Here is a 12,972-nt window from a genome sequence, read left to right as displayed (position 1 = left end):
ATTTTTCGCTGTCAGCGAGATGTGCCGAAGAAATGGGGCTATAATGGCGGCCTCGATGGATAATAACCGTATCTGAAGCGGGTATGAAAATTAAGGACACCGCTAAATATTTAAATCCAACGTCAAAATGGGGGTCATAAAAGGAACTTTCAAATGAGCTATCACTCGATCGGTCCCTGCATTTCAATGTTTTAATGGAGCAAACCAATTTCTTTCAAGAATTTTCGATGTCAGTATAGAATTCTATTTAAGCAATGTTTCAGTTCACTATTTATAGGAAAACTTACTGTAACCCTGGCGCAATTTATCGACAATCAAAACAAATAAACACCTGTTACAATCGTATTTACATTTATCTTGAAAATTCCATTAAAACTTATTTTATCTTGATGTGCAGACATAATATAAGCTGGCATCGTATTTGAAATTGCGCATTTGAGTATATCCAAAAATGACGAAACTGAAAACATTAGTTGTTTCATTCCTTTGCGTTGCAATTGTTTGCGTAAGTAGCTTTGCCACTATGGTTAATCAAATTGTTTTAAAATTTTCTCTTCAGTCATATATGCTGACATTTCGGTTTGCAAAGTAATTTCTTTAAAAAACTTATTACAGGAACTCGCCCGACAATGAACAAAACTTAAGTACTAAATTTTATCTTTTCCATCTGTGCTCACAAACAAGGCAGTCTTATTTAATAATGATGATGTCATGATAAATTTTGATATGATATTTATAGGTTTTCCGCCCGTAAGGCTAATTTGGGATAGTGCATTTAAAACGCTTATTTTAATCAAGGGCATTCCACAATCCGGCACGTCGGGTAGAAATATAAATGGCATCTTCGATCCAGTTATTGAACTACTAGATACGCTTCGAGATATCGTCGACAAATCCGTAAATGATGCTTTATTGGATATCCAAAATTTAATACAAACAATTTTGGATACAACTAAACAAACCGTGGACTCAATCACAAAATCTCTTACGGATACGAGTGCAAGTTTGATTCAGCAGATCAATGATATGGTTACCTCAGCCACCGGATTAGGTAAGATGTTACGGGGGCTTGTGCTCCTCTGTTATACTTCTTCTCACGGTCCAAAACAAGAATGCTTCCCTTGCTACCATCATGAGACCCCTGTTACAAAATACTTATATGGCCCTTATTTGCATTAATTAAATATCCCAACTTTTTACAACTTTTAACTTTTGAGCTGCTTTTACGGACAGCAGATATGTACGTTTTTCTTTTCGTCATGGGTAGGTTAGGTACATTCCGGCCATAACCGACTTTTCAGTGAAAAGTGTAAGAGTTTAAAATTAAAATTATTAAATACCATTTCGTAGTTTCCGGACAATAATCCCGGAAAAATCACAAAATTGTATTGTTAAAAGCCAGTGTTTATCATGTTGGGATGACCAATGAGCGTCTGGGACTTTTAAATAATTACCAACATTTATGTCACGATAATAAGCACAGATAATAAAGACAATGTTAGCAATGATTATTATAAGTTATATGTATTAACTGCCAATCTTATTCTTTTTTTCAATTGTAATCAAAAAGCAAGTTCAACTTTAATCTGTTTATAAATCTAGAAAATTGCGTCGAAATATAAGTTTTCACAATTCACTAAGCAAATAGGCAATTGGTGGTAAACAGGTATAAGCGCATGTTCCGTGTTAAAGCTTTTCAAACCCTTTCACATAAAAATTCATTACTTTCACGGGCACTAGTTTTGGTTAGTTTGGTATATTATGCGACAAGTGCGGTAAACGGTATTTGACTCACCATTTGATAAACGAATTTACCAAACTTGTTGAATACTATTCTTTTTCTACGACCATCACGAAAAAAATCACAATTCGACAAACTAAAAATAATTATAGATTATTGGATTACCAAATTTCGCACCATTCAAAACAAATATTTACTAGTTGCCATTAAACCTATGCGATCGGTTCTGCTATTGTTGTCTCTTTTTGACTTTATACTTTAGACAGAGAGAGATGTATTATTGGATAAGTCATATAAAAAACGTTTAACCACAATTTTAAAACGTTATGTTAAGTTTTACAATTGATAATTAAGTAGTTTATTTAAAGAAAAATACTGTAATTGGAAGAAAAATCATCCAAGGAAAGAGCATTTAAGAAGAATAAATTTTTAAGATTGTATAAGCCAGAAAAAGCAGGACCTGTTTTGCTTGTACTGATCAGACAAGGGTATTTGAAAATCGTACAATTGGTCTTGGCAAGATATTAATATAAAAACTGTAAAAAACACAAAAGTTCATATGAACGGTATGTAAAATTTCTATAAAAAACTTAAATTATAAATGTCACTTTACTTACCGGCTAGTCCACTAGATGTTAATTGTCCGAAATATTGGATAACATTTTTCTGTGTATTAGTTTTTCAGTACATTTTTGCTTAATTACACGCCGATCTAGGGTGCGGGAAGCGTCACTTTACCACGTCGGTTTCGTTACCCACGAATCGGAGCCACTTCGGACATTTCCGCGATTTTACCTGACGGGTTTGGGAGCAATCGGATGTTTTCGGAGATTTTACTGCACGGTTTGAATTTTGACGTTTATCAATTCTGACGGTCAGTCAGTGAATGTATTCGTGTTCTTTTGCAAAAATGCACCCAAAAACTAATGCACAGAAAAATGTTATGCAATATATCAGAAAATTTAAATACTACGTGTCATAAGCTACAATTAAAATCTAGTCTACCAGTCGGTAAGTACAGTGATATATATAATTTAAGTTTCTAATAGAAATTTTAGATATCGTTCGCGTGAACTTTAGTGGTTTTTACAGTTTTCAACTTCCATGTCTCAGTACAATCAACGCAAAATTGATAGTTGGGACCTGCTTTTTCTTGCTTATATGTATATGATTTAATCCTCTTAAAAGCTCTATCCTTTGTAAAAGTTAAATAAATCACAGAACGTTTTAGAATTTCGTTTATTCCGTTGGTTATATGACATCTCTCTCTGTGTAATGTACACAGTTAAACAGAGACAACAATAACAGAACCGATCGGAACGTAAACGAATAGGTTTAATGACAACTAGTAAATATTTTGTTTGAATGGTATGAAATTTAGCCATCCGATTAACTGTTATTATTTTTAAATTGTGATTCTTTCGTGACAGTCTTAGAAAAAGTATAGTATGCAACACGTTTGGTAAACTCTTTATCTCACTCGTTTATGAAGCACTCGCTCCGCTCTTGAATAAAATGCCGTTTACCACACTTGTTGCATAATATACTATTTTCTTATTTCTCTTATACGCGTATTTATTATTAATCCATGATTTGTTTCGGATTGCTATTGATAATCGGGAATCAAATTTTATTCTTCAGGAATAGACATCACCCCTTGCGTAGGTGACAGCGTACAGCAAATATCCGATCTGGAGGCGGATGTATCCTATACCGTAACCAATTGCATCGATAACGCGGCCAATAGAACTTTATCGGTTCTTAGAAAAACGATCGATGAAATCAACGGCACGGTGGGAGAAGTGGAAGATCTATTTTCCTCATTCGACAATTGTCAAGGTCAATCCATTCTAGTTCAACCGGTGTGTATAGCGTCACTTACTGTCGAGGTGACTCAAGCAATCGCGTCCATACCCATCGAAATTGGAAAATACGTCGCTAACGTATCTACGACGGCTGCTCAGCTAACCGTAGAAATAGCTGGTTGTCAAGCTAACGTTATTGAAGATTTTTACAAAAATGGAGCCGAAACGGTATCAAAAGTGACAACTTGTGCAAAAGCCATAATAAATCCACCTGGGAACTTTTATTTGTAGACTTGAATTTACATCTAATACTAGCTTTAGCTTTGATGTATTGTACGTATAACATGTAGGTACGTTGTAGTTCTATAATCCAAAATATTTAACGTATACCATGGACTCTGAACTATTCCTCGATAAATACAATTGTGATTTCCTATTTGGCGATGTTTCGGATTTACTTTTCTACTACGGACCAAATAAACATAGACTGGCGTATAATTGTTATTAAGTTTCTCATTTTACATGCATGCATTTTGCATGCCAGTTTTACATAAGTTTCCTAGGAACTTGATGAGTATAGCAAGAAATTATGCTTCCAAAATTAATGTGGAATGGATTTTTTTCAATGTGGCGCAAATCATACTGAAAGAGAAAGTAATTTCGGAGATCTATACATTAAGGAAGCGGTGTCTTAAATGAGAAAGTTTTTTAACTAACCTGTAGTTGAATATTAATTTTGTATATTCGTTTCTGGTCAAAATTCGTGTCTTAATAAATTTAGTATGAAGAATTTTGGAGAGTTGGAGAAAAAGGGAGCGGAATACATGTTTCACTATTATAAAATTAACCACCACAGATAAATTACTAAACTAAAGATTTGGCAATTATAATTTGACTCGAATATTTATAAAATGTATCAAAATTAGAAAGTAATAAAAAAAAGTTTGAAATTTGCTTTCGAAAACCACAATTTTTGAAGTAAATCTCATCCAGAATGTTTGAACATTATAAAATAGCTTGTACATTCCATCTCGCTAGGTATATTCACAATGTCCGACTTTCGCAATATTAACAAAAGCTACTGCGATTCCGTAAGTGATGAATACAAATCTCCTGGGGAATAATAGCGTTAACCCCGAAGTAGACAGGGAAAGTTGCCAGGCGAAGAAGCGTACAATAACACACCTAAAGACTTGGAATAAATTAGCAGCGAAGTCGGTTTACCCTTCTCGTGGCTCACTAAATCTTGGTTTTGTACAAACATATTACACACCCTCGGAATCGCGGGGGTTGAATTTAGTTTCGCACAACTAATTCCCGTTCTAAACGCATTGTATCTCTCTGGACAAGGAATTCTGAATGACGCCCTGATTTTAACCGGGCGAGGGATTCTTTGGATGTGATCAAGCATTGATAATTGGCCATATTTTTGATATTATCCCAGTTTTAGTTTAAAAAAAAAGTACAATCGGATAACTCCTCAATTTCGAAGTATCCGGACTCTTTTCCCCTTACTCTTTCTAAATGGTGCTGTCATCTCTCATTGAATGTCGAAACTAAATCTAAATTGTGACATATCAAGATCTGCCCATGGCGTCGACTGATGAAGGGGCAATCAAACTATACTACTTAATCATGTGGTTGCCGGAATGTAAGGTATAGAGTCAATCAACGCACAAGAGATTTGTAATTAAGATCTTTTCTCTAAAAGCTACGACCTCATTGTTCCCAATTAACCCTTGACCAGCGACTATTCAAGACACTTTTCTAAAATTTATTTCTATTTTTACAGTAAACTAACCAAAACTAACAAGAATAATAAAATTATATACAATATATTAGCGCAATTTTTCACACTTCGTGGTAGTTACAGCTTATATAACAAACAAACAAACAAAAATATAATTTTTTAACAATACAACATACCCCGACTCCTCGGTGGGTTGACTCACTCTTTGGGGTAGCTCTGTATATAAAACGTTGGAAGCAACGGATATATGATATACAACACACTTAACCTTTCGTTCCTCTGATCCCTTTTACACACATTTTAAATATTATTTCTGGCATATACCGTCACGGCTGGCGCGGATGTAGTCCAATCTGGACGTCCAATTTTCGATGACTTTTTCCAACATTTGTGGCCGTATATCGGCAATAACACGGCGAATGTTGACTCCAAATGGTCAAGCGTTTGTGGCTTATCCGCATAGACCAATGACTTTACATAGCCCCACAGAAAGTAGTCTAGCGGTGTTAAATCACAAGACCGTGGAGGCCAATTCACAGGTCCAAAACGTGTAATTAGGCGGTCACCAAACGTGTCTTTCAATAAATCGATTGTGACACGAGCTGTGTGACATGTTGCGCCGTCTTATTCAAACCACATCTCCTGGACATCATGGTTATTCAATTCAGGAATGAAAGAGTTAGTAATCATAGCTCTATACCGATCACCATTAACTGTAACGTTCTGGCCATCATCGTTTTTGAAGAAGTACGGACCAATGATTCCACCAGCCCATAAAGCGCATCAAACAGTCAGTTTTTCTGGATGTAACGGTGTTTCGACATACACTTGAGGATTAGCTTCGCTCCAAATGCGGCAGTTTTGTTTGTTGACGTAGCCATTCAACCAGAAGTGCGCTTCATCGCTAAACAAAATTCCCTTATGAAAATCGGGAACAACGCCAATCTCGTTTTGGGCCCATTCGACGAATCTACGCCTTACTTGATCGTTTGGCTTCAATTCTTGCACAAATTGGATTTTGTAAGCACGTAAACCAAGATCCTTCCGCAAAATGTTCCATAAAGTGGATGGACACAGATCCAATTCCTGTGCTCGATGGCGGATGGACTCATGCGGGTCTTCCTTTACAGCAGCAATAGCTTCTTCTGTACGCACCGTACGGCATCTCTGGGGATGCGAGTTATCAATAAGAGTAAACGTGGTGCGAAAACCTTCCATGGTTAATCGAATTAACTGCTCTGACGGACGATTTTGTCGACGATAAAGTGGACGTAGTGCGCGATATGTATTCCGCACAGAACCATTATTTTCGAAATAAAATTGCACTATTTGCAAGCGTTGTTCAGGCGTGAGTCTATTCATGATGAATTGCCAAACCAAACTGAGAATAAATCACTTGACAGGTATTAAATCGGTCGCCATCTTGAACAGTAATGCCAACTTAAAGTTCTATACATCGAAAAAAAAAACCATTAGTAGAATTTCTTGCGCTTTGTTTCTTCAAATACTTAACTTCTTGCTTTCACTGCTGTTTTTACTTTTTTCTTTGACGGCTCGTAAGATTACAACTGTTGGAGTTGTAATATTGTGTCAATATGCTATAAATATTTTTTCGTAAAACACAAAAGACTATATAACCTTGCATAGCACAATATGTCAACGAGACATCCAGCAACAAGTTGTTTCGTTTATTTTAGGGATTTGTTATCGACATGTGGCCATTGCGTTGCGGATCAGTAAATATTTCGGGTCGCTCAGTTTACCTTTCACCACTACTCAAACGAATCAAGGGAATTAGAGAAAATTTGCGGTATTGCTGTAACGGTTGACAGGATAATCGTTTTGATTAAAAGCACAGAAAGAGCATTAAAACCCGAATCCAACAGATGCAAACGAATAATCCACTTAGCCAGAGAATTTAAAATTTCTGACCCAATTGCTCAGTTAGCGAGGGCAAGCGCGATAAACAGGTCGGGCATTGGCTGCGGTGTCTATTTATCAGTGAAATCTGTAGCTCCGCCATTAGTATGCCACCATGCGGCGGTCCCCTTAGGCAAAGATATACGGCGGAGATAACCTGCAGAAATAAATCCGAGGATTAGTTGACGGGTGAGAATTGGGGGAGTCCCCAGGGTAGGTCTAGGCGGTCGACCAGACGGAAATAAACGTCGTCTGTTCTGTGGTATCGGTTGAATTTCTAAAGTTCGACCAGCTTGAGAGGATTTGGCTATTAATACTTGGAAAGCATAAGCAGGAGATACCTCGACCGCAGATGAGATAAAAATAGGTACCTTGTTGTAGCAAGACTTGCGAAAGCCTAAAATTTTGGAAATTTAAGGTGGTAATTTAAAGTAAATTTGGTGAAACATGAAGGAAAGATTTAAGGAAATGCCTAAATATTAAATACATTTGTTCTGTTAGACTCCACTTTAAAAATTCATCTTTAATCGGTTAACGGAACATTTTAATTTAGAAAATTCATGAATAGTCGGTTAGTTCGAAACATAAAGCTACTAGAGGTATTTAGGTATAATGCTAATACGAACTTATAAAGCAGTTATGAAAACATTTTCAAAATGCGCATAAGCGAGATTTAAAATTTCGTTTTTAACCAATATGCAAAAAGGAATTAAATGTATGGGTATCGCCGTTTAGAACAAAATTGTGCACGTTAGTGGGTGAAATGGTTCATTCCCATCGCTACGAACATAGTAGGGCACGAATTTTTCTACATAAAATAAATAACTTTACTTAAACAAGTTCCAAGAAGTACTTATTTTGTAGCGATAGAAAAAACGTCATCAGTTATAAACAGCGACCTGAACAATGGAGAAAAACAATAACTACTTAAGATTCATTTTGAACTTTGAATATGTTATAATGTTGATATGAAATGAACACCAGAATTTGTCTGGCTTAGATTCAGGAACGTATTTTGGGAAAAAGAATTAGATATTTTATCTATCTTATGTTATCTGAATCATGATCCTTAATCTTATCAACACTTTCAAGGAGGAACTTAATGAAATTGTAATAGAAATGTAGTTATTAATTATTTCATTTTGATATTTACAAGTTGGTGGCAGCTCGACGAATTATCGAAGGCTGAAAACATTTTAATTGTTACAAAAATTAAAAAACCCATTTGAATTAACGAAAAACAAGATTTTTATCGACGTTACTAAAACAAAAACCTTATCCTACCTACTAGCGATCCCGCGGGAAAATCTATAAAAAAATCTCCATTAACTTTAATTACGTTCAGTGCTTAGGCCCGGTCGATGTCATCATCTCGCAGTAATGTAGTGCCGTAAGATAAGGATACCAAGAATTAGGCGCAGATGGTCCATATGTAAAGATAATCCAGGATGTAATCCGCGAGGTTCCGCTGCTAATTGCGATAAGGAATGAAAATTGAGTTATATCTGGTGCGAAGAAAATTTTGCCCGGCTGGTAAAATCTAGTAAAACTTCGTCAGCCGCCGTTTTTTTTTGGACCAAGCTTTGTTATTTTCTTACGGGGAAACTTGCTTGGTACAAGTATTCACGAAACGATCCACATCGCAAAAATTTTAATTAAAATTTTCACTTAAGAAAAGAATCTAATTATTTCGTATCCCAGATCTGCTTTAATTTCGTTGCCAACTCTTTTAGCTTTACGCTTTTGCATATTTTTTGGCCCGTGGAAGAGAGACCGAAAGAAAATTCGCGGGCAAACTTTTAATAAAAATAATAACTTAATTATTTTATAATTAAAGTACGATCTATCGGGCAGTCCAACGAAGGCGATGTTATCCGTAGGGCTCTCTAATTTCGCATCAGAAATATTTTTTTTGGAAACTCAAGCAAGAGGGAGGTACCACCCAGTTCAATATGGCACATAATTGTAATCATTAAATAGATCCACTGCCCAGTACTTTTCTTTAAGGTTTCTGACCTTATTTCGTTTGATCCATTACCGAGCGAAAATGGTAACGGACTATTAGAAAGAAAAATAAATTTCAATTGTTAACACAAACGTATTTTTGATATGTAAGTCAAAAAGTGTTTTATATTTTTTTTGACCGATGCGATGTGCGTTCACTTTCGTATGAATAATGTAAATACCAACTCCATTACTAGGCTGACATCGTGACAGACCTCTCCATTTGATGAGTGTATACTGGTTTCGGAAAATAAATAAAAGGATGCCATATAAATTGCATTAATGAATGAATGCCAAAAGTTGGTTTCGATAATTTAATTAGCAGAGCAATAATGCGGTGGATTCAATAGGGCCAAATTCAAGGGTCATCCAAAGGCATAGGTAGAAAATTAACTCATAAAACCACATACTCCAGACAAGTAAGGAGCTTATTACAGATACTCCTAATGGCGTATTAGAAATATATACTTTCAACAGTAATAACGATTTTAGTTTAATGGCGAGTACATCATCGACATTTATTCCAATGAAAAGGAGCTATAATTATTCTCCCTAAATAGTGAAACTAAATGCATTAATTTAGATGTGTATCATTGCCTTAGACATAATAACTCGAGTTTTGCGATACAAGAGAATGTTGAAATATATTTCAGAATTAGCAAAGAAAGGCATGTGGAAACGCCAACAAATATTACATTACAAGAAAGTTTACTCTTTCAATTTTAAAAGGAAAATGCCCACTCTAGACTGAATTTTGATGGACATCTATGAATCTTTAAAATGTATAAATCGTTTAATATGCATAATATTTCATATTATTATGGGGTTATATTAAAGTAATATAAATGCAAAAGCTGTAGGGTTTTTTCAAATTTTGTATTTATTTCCTTCAAAAAAACATTAAGTTTTAACATTTATAGATATCAACGATTTGATAAAGGAACTTATCAACCATTTAATTCAACCTGTTAATTTGGTGGGCCTTATGAGAGTCTCTATAATAAGAAAAATTAATTATTTTAAGATTTAATTCCATCTATACCTTCAACGATTTCTATAATCACATTAGAATGTCAACAAGGTATTTGAGGTAGATAACATATTTGGTGTTTAAAAAAGCGAATAAAAAACCGTATGACTAAAATATCTTATTACTTGCAGTTGAGGTTGATTAAAATTTCGCGCCACTCAACTCAAGTGACCGTAAAACTTTTTCCCTCAGCCAATCAATGAGGCGTCTCAACTGAGCAGTTCCATTTTTGGCACCTAGAACAGTGCGCTAACTCGACGGTCTCAATAAGTGTGACCCTTGGAACGCACCCAATATTTTGATACGGCAATGAGCTGTCTGTACAATGGAATCTTGAACTGGAGTGGCTTTTACTTGATGAAAATACATTTATCAAAATAAATAAGAACTAAAAGTTCAGATTTTCACGAAATTATATATTATGAAATGACAATTGTTTCGACAACACCGTGTCTTTATCAAATGTAATATTTACAAACTATCTGCTACTATATATACCGAAAAACGACAATAAAACCTTAATTAATGTTGCTGTGCGAATTTAAGTTTAAGTTAAGTTCAGTAAAGGAAGGTATTTAAGTCTAATGATCGTGGTTGTTAATCTCCATAACTTGCAATAAATTTGATTTTCTACTTTTTCTGGTTGTATGTAAAATATTAAAATTGTCGTCAAAAATGTGTTTTTTTGTGTTTAAGTGTGTAGCATAATTACAATCAAGACTATTGTTTTTAAACGCTCTTTTATGTTCGTTAATGCGTTTCTTGAAGGATCTAAATGTTTGGCCAATATAAATTTTAGGACAAGATCCGCATTTCAACCTGTAGACACTTGATTTTTGTTATCTATAAAGTTATCTATAATGGACGGATTGAAGTCGTTGTTCAGTGCAATTTGTTTAATGATATTAAGTTCTCTCTTGTAATTTTCTGTCGAGAGTGGGGTATTAAGAAGTCTGTGTATAAAGTAGTAAAATGAGCTGTTATGTATGACTGTGCCCGTGTGTGAAGGTAAATGGAAAAATCTAATTTGTTTTGCGTTTTCGTAATAGTTAAGTCTAAAAAATTAATAGAGTTATCCTGTTCAATCTCGATAGTGATTTTTTTACCTAAAATATGTCTGGCGTTACTGTATAAGTGATAAAAAAATTATAGGGTTACGATTATCGGCTGTCTATAAACTTAGTCAAAATATTAAACAATTATTTATTGTCATAACATGTTATGAAAAACACAACAAAAACATTAATTCAATACATATAACTTGTGATGTTTTAAATTTGTAATAACAGTAATTAATTAATGAACAGTATTAATTAATAAACGGATGGTTCCTGCAAGATACGCGGTCCGTATATAGTCTTCGCTTACCTTCGTTTGTCAACTCTTTACTAGAGGGGGCAGCTGGTCGGATCCGATATCGACGAAAATTTTCTCTGTTCTTGCAAAATTAGACGGAAGTTTTTGTTACCCGAAAAAATAGTTCGACCAACTCTCTTCTATTCCAGAAACTTGTTTGATTGGTTGTTCGCCAGTGGTTGGAAAAAGTTCGGATTTGTGATTAAATTACTGTGGTTTCTATTCAAATTCTGTATGCAATTTTAATTATCAGCGAGTTCTTTTGTTCGTCCTCCGATGTAAGAGGGATAATTTCCGCTTGGATTATTCCAGTAATTTTGGTTGGATCTATTGCTGTTCTGGGTTCCAAGCGTGGGTAAGGTAAGCCCTTTTCCAATCCCGAACGAACGACTAGGTAACGATTTTCTCAGTCAATTTTCCGTGGGCGAAGCGCTTATAATCATTTTTTATTATCATCTTTTTTTAGCTTGCTGTGTGCCGAAAATTTAACCAAAAGAAAACATTTCGTGTCCAACTGCCGAATCTAGGGAAGAAACTCGCTTCGTACGAGGTAAATACGTAGTCCCTTTCATTTTCTTCGCGTTCTACCACATGCGTAATTGGTTCTAAGCTCATCGTTTTATGGTTTTAGGGTTTCTTTTGGGGTGCAGGATCGTCAAACCCTTTTTGGGCTCGCCGATACTTACGATTTGGATTGTACCGATTTGAGATCGATTTTTGGGTTGTCGAGCGTACCTGAAGGCAGTACGAGTTGTTAAGGCAGTACGGAGTTATCTATTTTTTTGTAATGATTCAGAGGCCGCCCTAGCGAATTGTTTGAACCGTATTCCCCTACCAACGCGAACGGTGGATAACTGCTGCGTAATATCACTCAATCAATCAATGTACCAATTTGGTCGAAGATTTCTTGCGAACCAATCGCTGGTTCACTTTTATTTGCTTTCTTCAAATATGTGTTTATCAGAATTTTGTTGGTTGTTTGACTCAGTAATGACAGTGGAGCTTTACCAAGTGGCGCCCATTTACTTGTATGATATTGTTGACCCATTATCATCTCCACTGAGCTTGTCAACCTCCGTTCTTACCCCTCATCTTTGTTAAGGTAAGTTTTAGAAAACGTTAAAAATTTTGGTTGATAGTCGATAATTGAGTAATGTATATACAATATTGTTTGAATTTTAAGTTTATTAGAATCTGAAATCATCGGCACAGTCCAACAAATTAAAAACTTCAGTAATGTCACTTTTTGGAGATATTCTTCGATTTTAGCTTAATTGATATTTTTTTGTATTGTTTCTTAAATATATGCTGTAATTTTATCTTTGACGGATCGTAGTTGTTGAGTGGTACATCTGGTTCTAAAGTT

General features: G+C 35.1%; 1 protein-coding gene across 1 annotated transcript; it reads left to right on the top strand.

Moving 5' to 3' along the window:
- Positions 1 to 425: 425 nt before the first annotated feature.
- LOC132704882 (uncharacterized) lies at positions 426 to 4,394 on the top strand. Its single transcript, XM_060675187.1, has 3 exons — positions 426 to 505; positions 799 to 1,051; positions 3,383 to 4,394. Exons 1-3 carry the CDS (start codon positions 452 to 454, stop codon positions 3,835 to 3,837), a joined length of 762 nt encoding a protein of 253 aa, XP_060531170.1. The 5' UTR covers positions 426 to 451; the 3' UTR covers positions 3,838 to 4,394.
- Positions 4,395 to 12,972: the final 8,578 nt, after the last annotated feature.

Source organism: Cylas formicarius, unplaced genomic scaffold (assembly GCF_029955315.1).
Source record: "Cylas formicarius isolate icCylForm1 unplaced genomic scaffold, icCylForm1.1 PGA_scaffold_7__23_contigs__length_41026272, whole genome shotgun sequence".
Taxonomy (NCBI): domain Eukaryota; kingdom Metazoa; phylum Arthropoda; class Insecta; order Coleoptera; family Brentidae; genus Cylas; species Cylas formicarius.
The sequence above is the reverse complement of the archived record's forward strand: the minus strand, read 5'-3'. Positions and strand labels throughout refer to the sequence as shown.

Excerpts from the sequence above, each read along its gene's own strand:
- LOC132704882 (XM_060675187.1), top strand. The coding sequence starts at position 452 with ATGACGAAACTGAAAACATTAGTTGTTTCATTCCTTTGCGTTGCAATT. Across the intron at positions 506-798 it reads TTTGCGTTGCAATTGTTTGC|GGCATTCCACAATCCGGCAC; the intron begins GTAAGTAGCTTT and ends ATTTTAATCAAG. Across the intron at positions 1,052-3,382 it reads TACCTCAGCCACCGGATTAG|GAATAGACATCACCCCTTGC; the intron begins GTAAGATGTTAC and ends TTTATTCTTCAG.